At 40.1% G+C, this 22,435-nt stretch overlaps 2 protein-coding genes across 3 annotated transcripts in view; one reads left to right on the forward strand and one right to left on the reverse strand.

Moving 5' to 3' along the window:
* The window catches only part of ARHGAP10 (Rho GTPase activating protein 10), a 112,643-nt gene extending 101,836 nt beyond the window's left edge, over positions 1–10,807 (forward strand). Inside the window, exons 22-23 of the mRNA XM_009890759.1 lie at positions 720–811; positions 10,346–10,807. Coding sequence (XP_009889061.1) covers positions 720–811; positions 10,346–10,434 — 181 coding nt within the window. The 3' untranslated portion in view covers positions 10,435–10,807. The remainder of the gene's footprint in view (positions 1–719; positions 812–10,345) is intronic.
* Positions 10,808–17,908: 7,101 nt separating this feature from the next.
* NR3C2 (nuclear receptor subfamily 3, group C, member 2) overlaps positions 17,909–22,435 on the reverse strand; it is a 207,342-nt gene continuing 202,815 nt past the window's right edge. Inside the window, exon 7 of one of the 2 annotated variants that reach the window (XM_009890737.1) lies at positions 17,909–19,103. In XM_009890737.1, the coding sequence (XP_009889039.1) occupies positions 18,948–19,103 (156 nt within the window). In that variant the 3' untranslated portion in view covers positions 17,909–18,947. The remainder of the gene's footprint in view (positions 19,104–22,435) is intronic. The other variant, XM_009890736.1, reaches the window with a different exon arrangement.

The raw sequence follows: 22,435 nt of genomic DNA on the forward strand, positions 1-22,435 counted from the left end.
AACAAAAGATGATTTAATGGTGTGGGTGCTGTGTCTAAACAAAGCATCATTGGGCAGCAGAAACCTGTCAGTTTGCAAAGGCGTGATTAAATAAGACGTGCCAAAAATACTTCTATATCCCAAGATCTTGTGGTACTTGGAGAAGTGAGTACTTTGGACAAATTCATATTGATGGCTTATTACTGAGCATCCTGAGAACGCCTCTAAAAGACAGACTGAAATGTTAGAAATCTGACTGCGTTTAGGACAAAACAGCATCTTCAGTATTCTAGTAATGGTATACTGTAAAGAAATATAAAAAGCAAATTCTGTAGAGTGATAGTAAAAAGCTGAATTGCAAGATTCATGAAGAAACGTTTCGGAAGATATAATGATGATTAGTCTATAAATTAAGTATAGTATGCTTTGCCTACTATTGATTTCATTGCTGTTTATTAGTGCTTGGCAAAACTTTAACTGTAGTTGAAAGCCGAGTTTAACTGTCATAAAAATGAGCGTGCAGAAAGCTGGGAGTATGATATTCAGAAATGCCAACAGAAAGCTGTGAAGCTTCACCTTTGGCATGTGTGCGTATGAATTATAAGCCTGTAATGATGCATGTGAGATTGCGTTTAAAGTGTTAGTCATCCCCAAATGAGAATGGAGAGAGAATGGTTAAGAAAGGAGAGTGTCTTCATAACAGTAAAAAATGACTATAATTCATTAATTTCATTTTTCAGCATTGCCCACCGAAAAGCAAAAGCAGTTTATCCATGCGAAGCAGAACATAGCTCTGAATTATCATTTCAGATAGGAGCAATCTTTGAAGATGGTAAGTACTGCTTGAGTAAATACAAAGCAATGAAAAACAAATTGACAATATTGCTTAAATGGCTTTGGATAAAAATGCAAGCCTAACTGCTATTTTGCCAACGTTGCTGATGGCACACAGTTGGTGATGTAGAAGATTTCTGGTACGCAGGAGCTACTTAGCATATACTTAGCACTGTGAGGCAATGCCTTTGATTTCCGGTGAGTAGACACTTTCAATTGGTCTAATTTTTCAGCAGCATTTAAATGTGTTATAGTACCAGATAAGGTTATTCAGCAATAGAGAAAAACATCTTGGCCTATGAAACTGTATTTTTTAAGTTATGAACTATTATTGTAAAATAACACGTGGGCTTTCATTTAAAGAAAAAACATCTGTTTAAGGATTTTCAGGCAAGCAGAGCACCAGGTAAATCACGTGATCATGGGAGAGTGTTTACTTTTTGGATCAAGGGGTGCCGTGGTGTGTGTATATACTTGTAGAAAAAGGAATATTCCCTGAGGTGCAGAATGGAGGCCTGCATTTAAAGGTCTCTATGGACCCAAATATAGTATTACATACGAACATCCAGAAGATGATTCCTGCGCTCAAGACTGTGTTGCTCCTCAGTGAGCTTCCATGGCTTTGCTCTTCAGCAACTGCGTAAGGACTTCAAACTGGTAGGAACGGGTTTAGTTTTTAAACCTCGTGCCAATGACTACTGTAATACAAACTCTGAAGACGCAGAAGATGGCCTTAGAGCCTCGTTTCTTCCTATCGCAAGGTAATTCCTATTGTAACAAAGAGATGGTATGGAATGGCTTAACACGGGCCCGGACAAGTTCAGCAATTCTTGTTACTTGAATGCAATTTAATAATAATTCCAAGCAGAAATTAATTCATGGCAGCAGCATGGTAAGACCACTGTTTGTTGTAAGACCTTGATAAAAAAATTAGTCATACTGAAAACCGGAAGAGTCCTTAGTTTGGCCAAATCGTCATCCAAGCTTTGTGCAGACTGAGGGATTCATAGTGATCTGAGAATTACATCCAAAGAACGTTGTGAGTACTGAGACCAGTATTTCAGTCTTTCAGTCTGTCTAGAGGGTGGGGTGGGTAGTAAGAGGCCTCTAAAGAATCTGGAAATTTTACAGAGATGCCCGTTTTCTTCTCATCCATTTTCAGCTTTTAGCTTGCTGCCAGGTCGGAAATCTGATATGTGCTTTCCAGAGTGAAAGCGGTATTTAATTCTGTATGGCCAAACACACTTAGGAGATGTACTGCCCAGTCATTCAAATACCACTTGTGAGAATCTTTGGTTGGATGTCCAATAAAGGAGGAGTATTCCAAATTCCCAGTTTATGTCCAGTAGGAAAAAGAGAAAAGTACACATTCTAAAACAGCTGGAAAACATCAACCTGCAGGCATTAAAAAAGCTAACTAAATATGTCTTGTATTTCCCAAAATATTCTCCGTTAATTCTGTTAGCACTGCATCAAATGGGAAATTTTTTCTCATAAATTAAAATCTTTTTGTCCTGTCTTCCCCAGCGCCAGTAGAATGTTCTTAATTTGTTTAATGGGCAGAAACAAATAAGGAGATCAGCAGAGTATTATTATTTTTTTTAATGTGTAACAACAACTACAAAATCACACATCCCCTCCTTTGTGATGCTTATTTTAAAGCAGACAGCATAGGACATTCTTGTGCTCTGCTTCCTCCCAAACAAGTAAATAGTAAGCCTGGTCCAGAGTTCAGTGCTGCTTTTTTTTTTTTTTTTTTTGCAGCGTAAGGTGGTCTGGGGTTCTAGGTTCTTGGCTACTGGCACCCACTTTACAAAGCCATACTTGATGTTTCCTATTAGATCTGCCTTGCAGGCAAATCACGTCTGAATCAAGTTAGGTGGGAAACCTTTTAAAGATGAATTAGCTAAATGATTGCTCTTTTCAAAGTCTCTAACACCAGTTATTTTAATTTAAGTTTTTTAAAACATGACTGATAGGGATCTTCAACAGGGGAAAAAAAAAATAATCTAGTGCATGGGGGAAAAGATCTGATGCATAGAGGAGAGGCACTTCTAACGCAAAACAGCAAGGGTTGCACGCCTGTTGTGTTGGCATGGGATGAGAAAGTCTTTCAAGAAGCAGTTGCTTCTGTGTTGCGCGTTTGTGTGAGAGCAATGTTAAGATTCTTTTCTCGTGCAAAGAGATCGCTAGAAGTTATGGCACAGTTTTGGTGCATTACAGCCTCCGTCACGTTTTTCAGCTAGGGAGTTGGATCATCCTAGAACGAGTACGGAATTTGAGTTTTTGGCAGCTGTGGAGAAATGTTTCAACTGTAAGACTCTTTTTCCATATCGTCATACAAATAAGGTTGGAAGCTTGGGAAAATGTTGCATGGATTGCATTTTGAAAACCTAATTGCAGACTTCCAGTGGGAAAGATCGCGTTTCCTTAAATACATTTGTTTTGATTTATTCCATTGTTTTGACTTATTCCACTGTATCCTGGTTATTTTATAGGCATTGTGTTTGCCCTGCAGGGCTTTCAGCCTAAGGTAGGCTGTGGATTGGCAGAAAAAAAAGGAGACCGTGCACGTAGTAAGGCAGTAACTGGACGTATGTAAGAACTTAATGGCCATTCCATAATGATTCCCAATAGGTTATGTTATGGACGGCTCTGTCAGTATAGAAAAGCATTCTCATTAAAAGTGCAGACCAGTCTTCGTATTTGAAGTCTCTGAAATGCCTTCGCATAGGCCTTTTATTTTTGCGCTAGGCACCCCTTGTGTCTATGCTGGGATCAGATTCCAGAGAATCAATTCGGGTTCTTTAGTTACTCTATTTAAATTCCCATATGCCCTAATAAAGCCCCCAAATGAAGAATTAAAGTAATAATACATCAATTCTGCCGCTCTACCAGTAACCTTAACTATCAAAGTGACAACGCATCAATCAAGTTGACATACAGCTAGTATCAACCATTAAAGTAACTGTTAAATTAATGTCTACTAAAAAGTGCTGCTTCCATTAGTGAAGGTTTTATCTGTCTCTCCTTTCTCCACCCTGCCTGTCTCGCTTTCCTAATCCTGCCTCTTTCACCTCTCACTGTTTGTTTGTTGAGTTCTTTCCTTTCTCTTCCCTCTCTGTTCTGCTTTGTTTCCTTCTCTCTTTCACTTCTCTTCCCTGTTCTTCTTCGGGTTTGTCTCTTGTGGTCCATAGATGTTGATTGCAGCAGTTCTCTCTTGTTATTACCCTGGGTGAATCTTTCTGGCTGCTCTAGCCTGAGACAGGATAATGGCATTTAGTGAAGTACAGTCTTGCACCTGTCATAGCTGCTAAATGCAATATTGGTGCAAGAAGGTAAGAGTTTAACCTTTACTCCTGTCTCCATTTCCTATTTCTAAATGGGGGAAAAAAAAGGCTGACAAGATTAGGTTTGCTAATATTTTAAATTAAGCTTTACATCACCTGATAAGAATCTGTATAGAATCTGAACATTTGCATATTCAGGTGTTTTCAGTATTGCATGTACGTTGTGCTACCTCGAATCCCACAACTTTCCATTAAAGTGTCATAGAATATAAACGCTAAGGCACCATCTGGCAAGTTAAAAAGAAAAGGAAAAGTTTCCTATTTAATTGAATTCTGTAAGAAAATGAATAATGTAACCTGACTGATATCCACTGGATTTATTTTTTATTTTTTTTTATAAATCTTCAATTGAATTTACCTTAGGCTGTGCCAACATTTTTGTTTCCCAGTTGCTACAGGCTATATTATTGACAGCGCATAACAATGGAATTCAAGTGGCACATACAGGCAAAGCCTGAAGAGTTTGCAGCTGGATAAGGGCACATATGTGAAGAAGCAGAGTATGATCTGAGATTGTGAGAGACATATTCTGGCTGTATATTTTTGTTGTTGTTGAAGCAGATATTCCCAATAATCATGGAAAGAATAATCAGACTGCCTGGCATTGAAACCTTGCCAGCCTTGGAGCCAAGTGTTATTAAATTTCTGGTTCTTGAAAGAGACTGCTTAGAAGTGAGTAAATGGGAATTTCACTAGGGAGAAGTATTTTAGATAGCGTAAATGGTGTTTACACAACAAAATTCCTTGGCAGTATTGTGAGCAGGAAGGCTTTCTGAAAACTTGTCAAGATAGCTCTCGTCAAAGCTTTTTACAGTTTTTAAAATTGGGTTTTAGGGGAGAGAGAAAATATGGGGAAAAGAGAGATAGTGGGTTTTTTTATAGTAATTTTCCTCAGGAAAGGTGTGGCACCAATTGTGCCCACCAAACATAGTAGGACCACAAAAAGCCATCCTCACACAGCCGTTGTCATCCCTCTCTATCTTTCCTAGGGTAACAAAGTGCCAGCCTTACTTAATGTCCCTGGTTTTGACTCCAAGGCACTCTCTTCCCTCTTATTCATGCTGTGGCTTCTGGGCTGTCTTTCTTTATGGTACTGACAAATGAAGGATTTGCATCAAGGAGAAGTAGTGCCCCCAAAATACTATATTGCACTGTATGTACAAATAACTCTTTTGTTCAGGTAAAAATGAGGATAAAGCTACTTCTTTGTTCACCTTTCATCTGTGGATTTCAAAGCACTTGGGAACAGTCATGTGCATTAATTATCTCCATTTTACACCTGGAGAAACTGAGTGTACAGGCTGTGGACAGATGTTCTCCTTTTCAGATACCTCCGTGCCATTTGGAGGTAGTTACCTCAATCTGCTGCTGAAAGTTACAATCACTTCACCGATAAAAAGTACCAGATGAGCACTACCAAATTCCGATGGACTTTGCTAGAAGTTTTAAAAAGTCACTGAAGGTAGTTTGACCTTAAGCAGTCTGACTTTGCTCTTGCCGACAGTGTTCTGGAAGCAGTGGTCTCCGGAAGAGAAATATTAAAATAGAATGAGTTCATAACAGGCTGCCCAGGGAAGTGGGGGAGTCGCCATCCCTGGAGGTATTTAAAAGACATGTAGATGTGGTGCTTAGGGACATGGTTTAGTGGTGGGCTTGGCAGTGTTAGGTTGATGGTTGGACTTGATGATCTTCAAGGTCCCTTCCAACCTAGACAGTTCTATGAAGTTCATGAGTTATATGAAGATGTTTAAACTGATGCGTTTTATCTTGTGGTTGGTGTGTGTATGGAGCTGTCAGGTGGGATGGGAATCGACTTGGGAGAAAGACCCCAAGGCTCAACATCTACATGCAGGTCACCAAGTTATAGCACAGAGAGCTCAGCAGCAACTCAAACGACCAACCACTTGGCCTCTGTTTTAGAGTGAGCCAAATTATTCTTGGGGTGCTCTCTCTGCTCATTGTATTGAGAAGATCTCCACCAGCTGTAATAGGAGGTTAGACACTTCTAAATAGGGAAGTCTCAAGCCGAATTCCACCGTCACTGATTTGTCATGGTGTATCAGTGTGTTTGCTTTTGTTCACAAGCCTGAGCCCTCATAGACAGACTGTTTTATTTGTGGTCACGCAGTCAAGCTTTAGCAGAGTCAGGAAGAAGACCCCTTGACTCCTAGCCCTGTGTCCTGTCCACAAAATAATTCTGCTTCTCGCAACATACTTAAGGGAAACAGCAAGTTTTTCAAGTTCCATGCTAACCCCAAGCATGCTAAATGTTTGTGTATTTCTGCGGTCAGCTTTACCCACAGGGATTGTTTCAAAAACCCATAGGGATTTCTAGACACGGAGGGCTTGCGAGCACATTTTGTTGCCTTAATTTAATTTCCCGGTGAGAAATTGGCCAGCGTGATTGAGTTCTGTGGAAGTGTATTCTGGTGGTGTAGTGGTTTTAGCAGCGAGATTTCTGTTGCCCACAAAATGCAATCCTCATTTATGTAGCTCATTGGGGTCATTACTTTGTTTGATAAAGTAGTCCATCAGAAAGGGAGGCCCTCTTGTGCCGGCACCATGCATGTTAGAATACCTCCCCTGTTTCTGTTTCCTCCCAAACCAGCAACTTTCAAGAAAGGTGTGGAAATCATTGTGAATCAGTGTCTGATTCAGTCCTGCCAAAGGTAGTGGCACCTTGGCAATGAACTAATACCACTACGGAAATTAATCTCGGTTTCATTTGTAGTCGAGACCTGTGAAACTTTTTGAGCTGCCAAAGCGGAAGGTGGTCTGCTTATAGCATTGGGTCTCTGGGAAAAGCTGCCTGCAAGTTCTGTGTGTTTGCATTTAGATAATCATAACATTGGCGATATTGAAACTATTTCCTATAGAGAATACAGAAAAGTAAGAAGTGCTGCAAATGCCAAGTTGACCTTATTGTGTTTCTTGATTAGATGAAATCAGAAAAGCTTTTACTTTGAAATCTGATTGCAAGTTGAAAGTCTGTTGATTTGGTTTGTCCGTTTGAGTTGGTGTGATTGTTGCGTAGCGCTTGCCGTCATTACTGATGGTCAGGCGTTCTCCTCCTCTTCGCTGTGCCTCCACTGGAGTGAGACTGCTGAAGTGGCCTCGCAGAAGGTATCGAGGAAGCTGCTGTCCCGCTCTGCGCTCTCAACTTGGCTGCTATTTCCACCGTCCTAAGAGGTGATGGCTTTTGGTGGTGGTTCTTTGGTTGGTCTTGTTGTGTAGACTTGCTATACACTTGTTAAACCTTGCTGAAAATATTTAATTTTTAGTTCTCTGTGCCATATCTTTTACGCTACAAGTATATTTCCCCTCCTGTCCCTAGCCAACATAAGACTTAGTCCTATGGGATGTTTGGCCCAATAATGAGTTGTAGTTTTAAGGCCAAATCTGTGGTTTCTGCAGCAAGGTATTTTTAAATGAGGCAGGCCTGAGAAAGTGCTAAGAACTGTAATCGTTGTTGACGGAGAAGAAATGACAGAAAGGGGTCACTACGGCACATCTTCTCTTAAGCAGGGTATTTTTTTCAGGAATAGCCTGCGTCCTGGGTTTAAGAGGAGCTGTGCACGATAGCAAAATGTCTTTTGTGCGGTAAAGTGTTTTTTATTTTAAGTGAATGCTGTTGTACACTAAACTTTGGAAATGGATTAGCAAAGAAAACAGGATCATTGGAGCTTAAAGCAGCTTTACATTTGGACAGCTTCCCCGATAATATCATTTGCCCCCAGAAGTCACTCATGTACGTGGGTATCTTAACCCTTGCGTACGGAGATTTGAATGGGGGCAGAAGTCTCACCCATCGTGACAGTCACCACCACTGCTGAATATTAAGAATTACTTATTGGTGTGTTTTTTTAAAAAAGACTGATCTCTAGAAATGGTGACCGTACGTGCAATCTGAGTGCTCATTCTTTCTTCAGCCTTCAGAGAGGTTATGAGAAACTTCTGCTAACAAATAACCAGGCCCTGACCTGTATAATGTATATGTATGGTATTTAATTTCCCAAGCACAGAGCTCAGTTGTACCATCCACGTTTAGTCTTCTGGGGTGAAAATGGGATTTGTCACTCCAGCCCAATTGCTCGGCCATCGTGCGTTACCTCTGCACGTGCTGCAGTGCGCAGAGTGCACTATTACAGTATCAAATTTGTTTAGAAAATACTTTTGAAATTTGCTGTTGTGTTGAGCCAAGTGAGTCAGCACAGTTTGAGCATTTCCTCCTCTGGGTAAATTTTAGGTAAATGTAAATTTTGGTGTGATCCCCTCATACGAGGGCTACCCTCATTTTGACCAGGCCTTTGATTGACAGACACTCCCATGCCAGCAGTATCTATCTTCTCTCTAATACAAATTGGGGTTGAGCTCCAGAGGACAAGTAGAAATTTCCTACTTCCAGGTTTTCTAGTTGTTTTTCTTCCTAATCTGTCATTTTTTTGGAGTTCGTTTCCTGTGATACAGATGTGCTCTGTAGGCACGGGAGACTTCAGGGAGAGCTTTGGCTGCTCACTAGAGCTGCTGGCGCGTTTGCTGGGAAGGGTGGAATTACAGCCGCCGTGGCGGAGCTTCTGGAAGGAGGTTTGTGGTGGTGTCAGCGATGCAGTTTCAAATGCGTGTGTACTCTGTAATTGTGGAATAAAAATGACAAAGGGAGAGGAGGGCCTGCTAATTACTAATAGTAATGTAAGTTACTGTGTGCGCAGAGATCCCAAAAGGTAATTTTTCTATCTATTTTTTTTTTTTCCCTTTGGAGTCTTCTGTCAAACATATTCATTATAAATATAAGCCCAGACTTTTGATCTGAATCTAAACCATCAGTATCATTTGAAAGCAGTTTTGTTTTCTGGATTCCTTTGGAGGTAAAGCTGGTGTTTAAACGGCGGTTTCCGAGCACAGCTTCTAGCTTCGCTGTCTGACAATAATAGGACAGAAGGAAAAAAACTAGGGGAAAGTATGTTTTAAGCGCTCAAATTTAGAGCCTTACAATGCTTTTGAAAGTAAGACTTAACATGTTGCTCTCTCTTTAACTGCTACTTCCCTGATTTGTAGAAGGCTACAAATATCACATTCCCCGATGTGTTAATGTGTTTTAAATAAAGCACTGACATGGCTGGCAGCATGTTTCAGCATTTGTCTGATCTCTTCCCTAAATAATGTCTGTCTCAGAAGCACTGTCAGGATAAATTAATATGGTAGAGAATATCGTAGGTCGCTAAAAGTGTGGGATTTTGCAGTTACATAGGTAAGTAGGTACCTGTATCTTATTCTTGTAAGACATTTGATAGGGGAATGTGCGGGCTTTTTAGTATGTTTTCCAAAGAAATGAGGCTTATGCTTCTTTTTTAACTTCCTGTCAAATGTGGTCAAAATATCTATAGGAAGCCAGATTTCATTAGTTGTGTTGCTCACAGAATAACTTGAGGGGCATTTAGAGCCTGAGCTGAAATTTTTCTTATTGTAGATTCAGAGATACTCTTGCACGAGCTTTGGTCTCAGCAGTGTTAAACGCTTAGGAGGGCAATGAGTAACATGGCGTATCGTTCAAGCCTTTCCGTCCTGTTTTGTGAACAGCACTACGTATCTGAATTTCAGAGAGAGGATTTAACCACAGGAATGATTCAGATTTTGTCCATTGGCCTCTTCCCATAGCAGCTCTACTCTGTGAAGAGATGATACCTGGAGTGAGATCTGGCTCTTTTCTTTTTCCCCTATCATACTTTACATGCTTACTTTTTATGCAGGGTAAGGTCTTATGCTATTTTTCCTGTGGCTCTGAGCTTCCAGATACCTCACCTCTACCCAAAGTGGTTTGGGTCTTGCTTTGTCCCCAGCTACTGAAATGGTTTCCCCCTGTTGGATATGAATTCTAACTTCTCCCCAAAGGCATCTAGATTTTCTATTTTATAAACCCATCCTAAGTTCCATTAATTGGACTTAATGAAGTCTTCTGCACCTAACAGCTATTTCACCGTGTGTACTTTGCAGAAGATGGTTCAAGCACTTATATTATGCAAGTATTTAAGTTGAGTTAATAATCCCCTTCATCTTTCTTCGCCAGATTGTTAAACTGGTCATTGCAGAAGACTGGATGCTTTGCCTGGTGTCATGGAGCTAAAGCTAAAAGTACTAACTCATGCATAAAAAGATGCAGTAATTTTTTTTCCTTTCTTTTGCAGTGCAATTTTCCAGAGAACCAGGATGGCTTGAAGGCACGCTAAACGGCAAGAGAGGACTTATTCCACAAAATTATGTTCAGTTTTTATAGCTTTGTGCATTGAACGCCAAGAAGGTGTACATGGTATCCATGGATTTTTGTTATAGTCACTTCTGTCTACTATTGTGACTGCTTTTAATCAACGAAGAGCCTGACTATGGGTTGAAGATCCTAATCTGTATAAAGACATTAAGTGTTGCCAAATATGAATTACAAAAAAAGATTCTTTAAGGGTTGGAGAGGGTGGGGGGACAAGAAAGGGGGATGGAGGGATAGGTTGATTTTTTTAATAGGGTGCTTTTTTCAATTGTAAAGAGCTGTAGTGGTATGTTTGTTTGCAAGACAGCTAGCATTTTAAGTCAAATATTTGGTTGATCTGTGACTCAGCTATCAGTTGAAGACGACTTGTATAAACTTAGCGTCCCGGAGATTATGCGTCGATAAGCAGCATTTTTAACAGAATATTATTTCAGTTTGGAGAATACTTTTGGATTAAAAAAGCTATCATGCTGACAATTAAATTATATTTCAAAGTGGAATAGACAGTATGGAACAGACACCAGTAAGTAAAATAATAGGTATCAAGACATGACATTTTTCAAATGTCTTCAAAGAACACATTCGTTTATGTTGTGTGTATGATTTCATTTATTTTCTAAAGATAAGACACATGAACTTTTATTACAGGCTCCTGTATGTCATGGTTCCTTTGCTACTCAAAAATATCACTGTAAATGAAATAAAATGGTATTTGCTATTTGACCTAAGTCATCCCTATGTTGGAGACTATTTTGCTCTGGTTCTCGAAGTTACGATGTGAAATAATTACTGGCAGCTGTATGCAGTCAGCCTCAAGCAGGCTCCTTCCTTAAAATAGGCAACTCTGCAAGCCAAAAGGAAAAGAGAATCTCTGGCTACGATCTGTGTGCATCCTGGAGGCACCTTGGATTTTATCTGCTGTCTGTCTGTCTAGCTCCTCCTTCAGCTTCCCTTTCTTCCTCCCCTGTAATTATCAATTGTTAAGGTCTTAATGATACTTCATAGTATCAGAATGCTCAAGTAGCTGCCTCATAATTTGTGGAACTGTTAGAGTAGTAAGAGAGAGTTATCTATCTGTGGTCATAGAAAAAGCTTCCAGAAATCTTTTAGTGTACAAAGCTGTGCCTTGTGATTAAAAAAACCCAATGTTATGTGCAGTTTATCATTACTCTTTGCATTTCTCTCTCCTTCAAGCAAGACCCTCTGGGAGGCAGTGGAGAGGAGGACACAGGAAAATATGACGGGATGACATGCTAATTCAGGCTCACGTATTTGTTAAATTGGACTCCGTGGATTTTGAGTAATTTACTGCAGATATACTTAGCTTGCAAGTTTTTCTAACTAATGTGATTAGTAAACCAGTTAATGGTTAATGCTGTCTTAAGGTTGGGATGGCTTTTTTTCCCCCTTAAGATTTAACTCCATAGCATTATTTTGTTCCTTTGCCCAGACTGCATAGACCATTGGAGTACGCACAAATCATTTCCAGATGGAGCAATGGTGGGCCAAGCCAGTACAGCTCTCCAGCACTAAACCTCACAGCTTGGAGGAGTTTCATTTGGTGTATTCTCGTGGTATTTGCACAGTGACTTTCTGCCATACAGCCTTCAGGCAATTCTCATCTTGGCACAGTGGCTAAAAGTGACCCAAGCACCAAGTCCAAAAGATGACTCTTGGACTTCTGTGAAGGAGATGATAAAGTTCTTGAATTTGCTCTTTAACTCAGTATTAAGGAAACAGTTGCACCGGTACGTACAGCAACAGATTGCTCGTTTCCTTACTCGGATTTGTTCACACGGCAAAGCGCTGTTAGGGCTGGGTATCGTCTTGCCTGGGCCCAACAGCATCGTCAACTCATTTGTGGCCTTAAAGAGTCATTCTGGAAGCAGGACTGTGTCTGTGTGACCAGACTCGGTTTTCATGGCTACCGGTTGGTGGAAAATGTTGAAGGAAAAGGGAGAATGTCAATCTTTGGTATTAGCCTCGCAGGCGTGGCAGCTAGGTATGCTGGCTTCGCAGATAGTGAAGCTGTGATAACTTGAAGCTTACAAACTTTTCGAGTTGCTTCCATTTGTTTTGTTGTTGTTATAAACGTGCAGCGCGTGCTTGTTCTTGTTCTGGCTGCTGTCTTCCAGAATTCTCAATGTATTTCTCAGCTCTAGCTCTGTGGTTTGTTTTTTTTTTTCCTTTTTAACTGAGGTGGTTTAAAAAGGCAGATATATAGAGAAGGAGAAAAGACTTAGTGTCTTTTCCATCCAGTCCTGTGACCCAATTTGCCTTTAGGTGAGATGTTTTGAGACTCCCGTTACTTCTGGAGCCACGCAGAACCCAAACAAGAAGGAAACTTTTCTACTGAGAAATGATACGCTGAGCAGAGGTAATGCTAATCCAAACTTTCTTACATCCTAGACGTTGTCTAAAGGCACTGGCATGAGCTGAGCCAGATCAGATCTGGCTTTCAGTCGAACCAAGCTGCCTCTTAGGAGTTTAGCTGTGGTAAGTGTTTCCCACCATACTGGTTTCCACATCAGCCCTGTTCGTTGTACTCATTCCGAGTACAGACTTGTGCAGCCGAGTTAGCTATGGCACATCTCAGTCTTCCTCCTCACTGACGAACAGCGCTGTAAACCTGGCCTCATACTGAGTGTTTGGAAGTAGACATTTCAAGGATGCTAAAAAATAAAAATCATATAAAGAAACTCAGGCCCTTTTCCATCCCTTGAGGAGACGGTTTTCTTTCCTGCAGCTGGGCCTTAGGGCGTGCCTCTTTTCCATGGCTTGGTGGATTTGGGAAGACCAGAGTAAACGCCCTGTTAACTTGAGGCAGGAAGAGGACAGGGCATCAGCGGTGGAGAAAGCTGGTCGAAGGGCTCTTCTCTTTTGGCCTGGCGGCAGAAGCGGTTGTTCTCCATGGGTCTGGCCTGACTCCATCCTCTCACGAGGAGCTGCTCTCCTGTCCCAGCTGTGGGTACAGGCTCAGCTCAGTCCTCAGGTTGGGTTCCCCCTCCCTTGCTGTGTGCTGGTTACTGTGCGTAGGGACATGTACGTGTCGGTTTTCAAAAGCTGAGACTCATGGTAGTGAACGGGTGACACAGGATGAAAATTACAGAGGGTGAATTAGGAAAAAAACCACCAATGTTCTGTGCTTTTTATGCAAAATGACGTTTGCCTTGCCATCACTATGGGGCCAGAGATTGAATCCCTCAGCCTGGGGATTAAGGTCGAATTTGTGTTTGCTGAATAATTAATGGAAAAGCTGAGACTCCTGACTAGCTGGGATCAGTAGGAAGTTACAGTCTGCAGCTCTGTGCCTTGGCCAGGCAACATTTTCACTCTGCTGGGTGAAAAATCCCGGGGTTTTCAGGCTGCTGAATGTTGTTAATCATTGTCCCAGCTGATCTGAGTGGCAGGTTTCCTTCTGATGCCCAGTCTTTCATGAGGGGTGAAAGAAAAATCTCATTGGCTGATTTATCTGCCCTGTAATGAAAATAAGTGTTCCTGCTACACTGTTTACAGCTTTTGCTAGCTGAGCCTCTGGAATTGCATCACGGAAAAGACTCGGGGAGAAACTTGCCTTTCTCAGTGCTCTGTTCTTTGTTCTCTTTCTCTTAACCCATTTCACAATTCTTACCTGGTCTGCAATTTAAAGAGAACAGTTGCTGACAGAGGGTTTATGTAGGCTGCAAATGCATGAGCGCTCAACACGGTTTAACTGGAAGTCTGCACTGGAGTTCCACCTTTTAAGCTGAATGTGCCTTGGACATCGTTTTCTACATCAGAGTTCAACAGAGCGTCCTCACCTGTGCTTGCAGTAACCCCAGGTAAGCATCAAACTTCATCCTATCGATAGCAACAGTTAATGTGTTCTTTTGAAAACCTTATGGCATGGCATGTTTTACCTAGTAAAATCTTTGAAATGATAGAAAGGAGTGTAAAAATGCCCTATCTTAGTAATATTGTACTCATCATAAACTCAGTCTCTGCAGGTACCTGAAAGAAAGCAGCGTCCCAGCTTGCGGTCAGATTACAAGTTTCATTATGTTTTAAAGTAGTGATCGCGCTTTCTTATTTCTAGAACAGCATATGACAGATACATCTGCTTGTAAACATATGGGAAATTTTTCTTAACACTGCTGATCCTCTACTATTCTTTCCTTCTGACAATTCAGCAAACAGAAGGCAGGTGCAAGGATTTTTGGCAATAACAAGATTGTGTGACTTGTTATTAAAAAACCAAAATGCAATGAAATGGTTGTCTTACACTACAGACCTAGCTTTGTGCAGAACGTAGCCGTGAATTTTTGAGATAGCGCACAGAACAAACCAGGATAGCAAGAGTTTTATTTCCCCTTCTAACTATCCTTCCAATTATAATTATGGTAAAGACCTGAGCCCTGACCCCGAGAAGGCAGTTTGACTTAGTCACTGGGCAAAGTTGCGCATACAAAATAGCAGATCCCTAGTTCCGGGAGAGAAATTTTAACTGGTCAACGGGTAGAGCAGCTCTAGGCCACCTGAAAGGGGAAGCCAGACTTGCCCGGCTCTTCGAAGGTGGCTGGGTTTGTTTCTTTGAGGGGGACGTAGCTCGCGCGCGCAGCAGTGGCAGCACCCCATTTGGGTGGGGGGCAGGCACAGTCATCCAGGTTAAGTGAACCAAATTCCTCACGGTTGGGCATTCCTTACTCTGCAGCGCCAAAAGCTGCTCTCTAGCTGAAGCCATCGTATGCGCTGCGTCACCCAAATTAGTGGAGCTTGAAGAAACCAAATTTCTAGATGTATGAAGAAAGATGTTATATTACAGTGATATTTACTTCATATTGTTTCTAGATGAGCAGAAGCTTGTCTCTAAGGATATCACTGCACCAGTACCTATCTGAGATTAAAATGCAAGAAATACTTGCAATCAAACCAGTTTAATTCATGTATATTTGTACAATTTGTATAAAAAAGGAAAAAAAAAAAAGAAAAATAGGTACTTGCAGACATTAACATAAAGACCAAACAATATTTTCTATTTATTTAAAAAGCTTTAAACATACAGAAGCAAACCCCTAATTATAAATGCATCATTATGCATAGATTTTACTGTTTACACCATACTGCTGGCTGCTTTTATTTTTCATCCAGGAATCTATTTAAACTCCAAGAATTCTTAAACATTCCTCTGAGCTTCCTGGCCTCAGAACTGCTGTCTATCTTATCAAGTCATTGACCTCCAGCTGAAAACATTGCTCTAAAAAAAGAAAAAGTCAAATCTTTAATAAACAATTAAAAGTGCATTAACTGTAGAATTGTTTAATTTCATAAATGTTTAAACAAGTCAGTGAAAAACACCACCCTGTGAATTAGCTTTTTGCATTATTGATTGTAAAGTATCTTTTTAATAAGATTTTGATATTGCAAACTTTAGTCTTTTCTATTTTATTTTGCGCAACTGTTCAGTCGCACGAAGTGTAGTATTCCTGAAATACCCACTGCAGTACATTAACACTATTTTACATTTTTAACTGTGTATACAATGCTCTTTGCTGTATATCCCCGTTCCTTCTTACAACAAAATAATTTAGCTCAATGAACAGAAGCCCACTTCTAAAAGGTGTTTTAGTTCTTCTTGTATTTTGCAGGAGACAAATGCCTATTTCATTCTAAACAAATTCAAAAGAATGTAACTTCCCGGTAGCTAAAAACGAGGGTTGGGGTGGTTTTTTTTGTTGTTTTTTTCTTTTCTTTTTTTTTTTTCTGTACACAGGTTTAGATAAAAAAAGTGATGGCTATTCTGCTTAAGTGTCCTTGATAAGAGATTACTGCCTCTTACAACATCTATATCCAATTGTATCTATTACTTCGATGATCTCTAGCAAAAAATAATAATCAATGAATGGTTTCATAAACAACAGGTGATTAAAGTAAAGGATTTATTATAATCTGCTTACAGTTGTTTGCAAAGACAGACATACGTTTTTGCATAAAGATATAAATTGCTTTTTAAAACTAATTTTAGTGTGTTTAATTATATGAAGTTTCTGTGAATTATGAATTGTACCAAACCAAGATTAAAAGTAATAAGGTACAAAAATAGGAGCAAACAGACAACAATTTGGACTGGGACAGGCATTTAACAGTGAAGTGTAGAATATGGCTTTGCTATCTTAATCAAGCAAAGTTACTCTCAGACAGAAAAGGAGGCAGTAACTTTGTTAATATAAAAAGCTGCTGCAGACTGTATTCACCCAGAACCTGGCTTTGAAATTTTCTATTTCAGACTTTAAAAAAAAATGTAAATGAAAAGATGGATATACGACTGTGTCTTTACTGTAAACAACCAGTCTGCATGCTGTGTATCTCACGTTGGAAGTTTGGCTTTCATATTGCTGTGCAGGTCAGTATTTAAAGATCTGCCTATGAATTAGACTTCCAAAATGCAAATAATATATGTATGTATATATTTATATATAAAAAACCTCTCTGAATACAGTCTTTACAGATTACCCATTGCATAAGGCAGGTGTCATTTAAAAAGACAAGTAGCACTGACTGTCTTCAGTGCACCAAAGCGCACCTCAAAATTTGGACTCGGAAAGGGTGTAGAATTCTGAACTCGACCACCGTTTAAAAGAAATGCTACATTCTGACCGGCCAAGGGACAAACTAGAGCTCAAAAACACCAGTGGCACCCAGAGAGAATGCTAGAGATTAGGACTCTGAAAAACTAGTCTATTTAAACATGAGCGTACATTAGCAACAGTTGAGCCTCAGAAAAGTCCACCTGTCCTCTACTCTACTCCAAAATTTTGTATTTGCTTATAAATTGTGAAATAGTGAAAATCACCTCAAAAATTTTTTTCTTTGCAGTCTTATTCTAGAGAAAACATTTTTGAGACAAAATCAAACCGAGTTGAAGTTGTAGTGTGAACGTTTTGTCTTCTCGGATGAATTCCGATTATTACAAAAATGCTTACAAAATTACATACGCTTTTAGTTTATCACTAAAAATTCTACTTGGCTAATCTGCCCTTATCAGCACCTTACCATCCCTCTCACCAGTACAAATCTGTTCAACATACTTACTGTAATGATCTGCATGTTCCCTTTATCATAATCAGAAATCGCTCTCCCCCATCTGAAATAATAATCTGACCTTTTAAGATGTTTTATGTGTCCAGTATTCAAAGGAAAAACAAACAATCGGGGAAACCTTAATAAAAAAAGAAAAATCATTCAACATCTTATTCACCCCTGTCCCCCTGAGAGAGAAAGGGAACAGAGGGCACGAACTCACTACATCATTAAGCTGGCGAAAGCTTTGGAGAGACCGTAATTTGTCTTGTTAAATGAAACCTTTGTGAAGTGGCAAACACAACAGTGTCGTTTCCTACAAAAACATGAAGCAGGATTTCTAAGATGTGCTCAAGTCACATACGCTTGCAAGCGAGACAAAAGGGAGGAAAAGAGAGAGGAAAAGAGAAAGGCTTAAATACAACTGAAAAGGTTAAGTGTGGTTATTTACAACAGATACTGTAGGATGGTAAATTAGATATGATGCTAAAAAAGGCACAGCTTTCCCTTTCTTAAATACACTGTAAACGGTTCATTATGCATGCAGAACATTTCACTTTACAAAAAAATTACCTTGTTTGTTTAGACAAAGATAGTACTTAAATAGTCTCCAGCAAAATAGAGTTCTTTCAAAAATACTTTCCCGTTCATCCTATTAACCATTAAAGATTTTTTTGTCTCATTTACAAAAGTTCCTTACACCTTATTTCAGGTCCTTCACAATTTATACATACAGCAATGTACAGTACAGCAAAAGACTGCAAAAAATTATTTGTAAAGCCAGCACAATAGATACTATAAATTGATACCAGGGCATTTGTTTTCACATCTTATCCTTTTTAATTAAATAGTAAATGGACACTTAACACAGTGTATGTCTTCTATGGGTGGGATAACATGGGATAACAAATGCCACGGGTGGGGATAACAGAGTATTCCACACCAAATGTTCTGTTATTACTTTACACGTTAGGGATTGTGTGTGTGTGTATATATGTGTATATATATAGGTTTTGTTTGTTTTTTTACAACAAAAGAATATTAATGCCCCATATTGACTTTACGTTTTATGTGCAAACCAAGGGTAAGCTTTAAAAAGTTCTCATTAGTTCTCGAACCCTTTTAAAACAAGCAAACAATACCAGAAACTACATGGCATATTTAAAACTCCATCTGTTAAAATATCAAAATCAAAGAGTTATTGACTAGATATGGCTTTTCATCCAGAGGAACAGGAACATTTTCTAAGTGTTTTAAGGGTTATGGGGTAATTTCCAAACATCTAGGTCTTGCCAAATCCGAGTCAACTGCTTTCCATTCCCCAAACCCTTCATACGATTTTAGACTATTCAGAGACTGCTGAACAAGTGTAAATAGCATGTTTAAAGTATGGTTTCTTGGGTCCTTCATGGGTGTGGAATAACACAGGGAAACTTAAGGCAAAGTTCTTCCGTTTAAGACATTTTCTATCACTTCCTGTGAAAGTACAGGGGCTTGGCATTCCCAGATTCCACCTTTGGTAGCTGGTCACTGATGATTTCCACCAGCATGGCTGGAAACTCTACTTTCAGTGCCTGAGACTCTCGGAAGGTGTAGAAACAGAATTCCAATAAGTCACTAACAAGCTGCAACACAGAAAGAAACACTTTTTAGGAAAGCCACAGAGAAATTCGCATGCAAACAACAGCTTATTGGTTATTACCAAGAAACGGCATCTTACTCTGACTTAGCAGTCCATTTGCAGGGGTTAAAAAGCAAACGAAAGAACTAAAATCCCAAAGTGCTACTTAACTTGTTAAAAATCTGCTAACTAGGAGAAAACAAAATACCACAGCCTTGCTTTTTCAGTGTAACTGCACTTTTCATTTCACTAACAGGCGACTGGCCACCATGAAAACTATAGGTACTCAGTGTTTGTGAAAATAAAGCCGCCTGCCCAGAGGGAAAAAGATCAGCCATAAACTATTGTATTGCTACATTACAGCTGGATACATGTTCGTTAAATCAGATTATTTGGTTAACTTCAGTGCACTCTCCAGAGGCCGCAACCTACAACTGCCAGAGCAGCTGATTTTAGCTCAACAACATGAACGCAGTGTCACACTCTGCCATTTCAGGTGTTACCGCGTCACAGTCCATATGAGATTGTTCATCTGGTAAAGTATTTCTATATGCATATATAAATACATTTCTTAATACACACACCTCAAGCTTTTTTTTCCGCTTACAACTCATTAAAATATAGAGGCAATATTTAGGGAAGTAGTTCTTTTTGAAAAAAAAAAACAAACCAAAAAACCCAACAAAACCCAACCCCCTAAATTCTCTATTTTTGTAGTGGTGACTAGCAGCACACTTTTCCTTTCTCTCAGTGGATTAAGCATAATGCTGAGAATTTTAAAGGTAACAATTTCTAATTAGCTCTTCAATGACAGAGAAGGAAGCTTTGCTCTCTAACAGCCCAAGTACCGAGTTAGCCGTGGGTGCGGGACTGCCTCCACCAGCAGAACAAACCTGCGCCGTGGCACTGCTTTGGCTTCTGCTGGGCACAAAAGGTTTTCACGGGTGAAACCGTATCACAGTTCTCCAAAACAGCAACTGACAGCCCTTTTGTAATCCTAATAAAGGTGGTCTCCAGCTGTAAGAGGAATGTGAGCTGAAGCACTAAATGGCATACAGGTGCCATGAGCTTTTTTGGTGTGTGGGGAAAAAAAATACCGTGCGTCTTCAAAGCACCAATAAATTTAGTCTGATTTTTTCTACCTTGTCTCAGGTGCTGGTGTTCTCATTTGTCAGTTGCAGAGCTTCATTTTGGTCTACACATTATGGGAAACTTACTCACACTACAAGAATGAACGTTAATTTTGGCTTCTGAGCATTTTAATTTGTTTTGTCTCTTGTTTTGTGCAATTTTCTCCACATAAAATTGCAAACTGCAGCTTATCTTTGCTATAAACCAAAGATGCCATCTGAGCCAGAGAACTGTGAAGAGATGACCTCTTCTAGCATCACTGCTCCAGGAATTACTTCTGTTTTAATGATAAAAACATGGCAAAGCGATCTCACGGCTCAACCTACACGCACGCAGGCTTTGGCTGGGTTAGTTTTACATAGTACTCTGCTACTAAAGGTCATGAACAAGTACTCCTTGGGTGTATCAAAGAGAATGTTGTTGCCAAACTAGGCTTTTTGGTTGCCATGTTCTAAATGAATGTCTTAAAGCCTTACAGGAAGTTGGACCCTTTGAGATCTTTAAGAAAAACAGCGCAAGTCAGTCAAGAGGCAGAGGCAAGTCTGCTGCCGAGACATACGTGAAAGATGTGCATCTAGGTTTCACTTAGCGCATTCATTTCCATTGCAGTTCACCCAATTACTGTGTTGTACGACTGAGAAAAACCTAGAGCCTCTGCTGTTTAAAAATTCAAAATTTACGCACGGCTGAATTTTGGTGCCCTGTGTCCTTGCAAAGGACTTAAACCGCTTCTGCTTGTGCAGTTTATCAAACACAAGGTTGCCGTTTCAGTTCTTAACATGTAGAGTTGCACTCTGCAGCAAAGCCCCTGTTAACGCTAGAGTAAATAAAAGTGGACTTCCAGAAGGCAGAAAAGGATATAAAGAAAAAACACAGGCAGCAACAGACTACCGTCCTGTGGCACTGTACCTTATCACTTATTTTCAGGGCTCTCACAGCTGTTCTTGTGAACATATAAGCAATTTATGGGCAACACAAAGCGCTGAGATCACCCGAACATGTGACTTTCTGCTCTTGAGCACTACACGAGTCTGTCCGCTGTTGCTTAGTTCATTCCCGATGATCTGGCATGTCATGAGGCAATGCTAATTAATTAAACAGAGGCAGGCTGAATAAGTAGCATAGACATAATTTGATTTCCAAGGGAAAAAAATGCCAATGTTCAAAGGTTTACTTTACCTATTAGGAGGAGGTCGTTTCTGCATATACTGTGCGCCAAAAAATTATTCCAAACGTAACACAAAACCAAAAGAAAGTGAAGGAAACTGTCTCTTGGTATAATCGCTACTGCCTCCTCCCTGCCCGCCTCATCAAATACCAGCACCTACGCTGAGCCTCGCACCCCGACACAACCTTCGCAATGACCCCGCTGAATGTGCCGCTTTTCCTGAACGCGAACACGAGGAGTTTCCCATCCCTGACTGCGAGTGAGGGGCTTGGGGTCATCTCTGCCACGCTGCCAACCATCTGTGCTGCGCTGAAGGCTCACCTTCCCTCAGCCTGCCTCGCCACGCTCCCGTGAAGCCTCGGAATGCACTGCGAGAGGTATCACAGAAAAGCCTGCGTGGAAACTATTAACTCTGCCTTCTTAGCAAGCTTTTAGTCGTATCAAGTACATATGCATGTCTGGTGAATGTGTAGACAAAAGGGAAAAATGAAAAATACTAACGTTCCTGAAGAGAGTATAATCTGTTCTATACAGTAAAAGAGTTTGCAGTCCAGTGGGGGAAAACCAGGATGTGATCGTGGATATTATCATAACATAGTGCATATGAGTCTCACCACAGAAGGGAAAGGTTAAGTTTACAAACCAATTTAAAAGAAAATACCTATCATGTAATACTTTGGTTTGGAGCCTTAAGGATAAACTATGTATCCTATACCTATTTAGTCTGCTAAAACTTTTGTTCCTCTCTTTCTTAAGCAAAGTTATCAACTTTGACATACTTGACAATAATCAACCACTTTAAGAAAACAGGAGTATTAGGAAGCACACCACGGGCGTCACAAGGAACACAGGACTCTCCCGGCAGCATCTGTTTAACTGCAGCCTGAAAAGCTGTGTGGCTTTTGGGGATGGGGAAGCACTTCCAGCACTAATTTAAAACAAAGAGGAATGAATGTGGGAGAGTGGAAGGCCAACTCAGAGGTACTAAAATGTAAACAATATGATAAGGTCAGCGAGAGAAGGCTGCCAGGCCGAGA

Source organism: Charadrius vociferus, unplaced genomic scaffold (genome assembly GCF_000708025.1).
Source record: "Charadrius vociferus isolate BGI_N301 unplaced genomic scaffold, ASM70802v2 scaffold178, whole genome shotgun sequence".
Taxonomy (NCBI): domain Eukaryota; kingdom Metazoa; phylum Chordata; class Aves; order Charadriiformes; family Charadriidae; genus Charadrius; species Charadrius vociferus.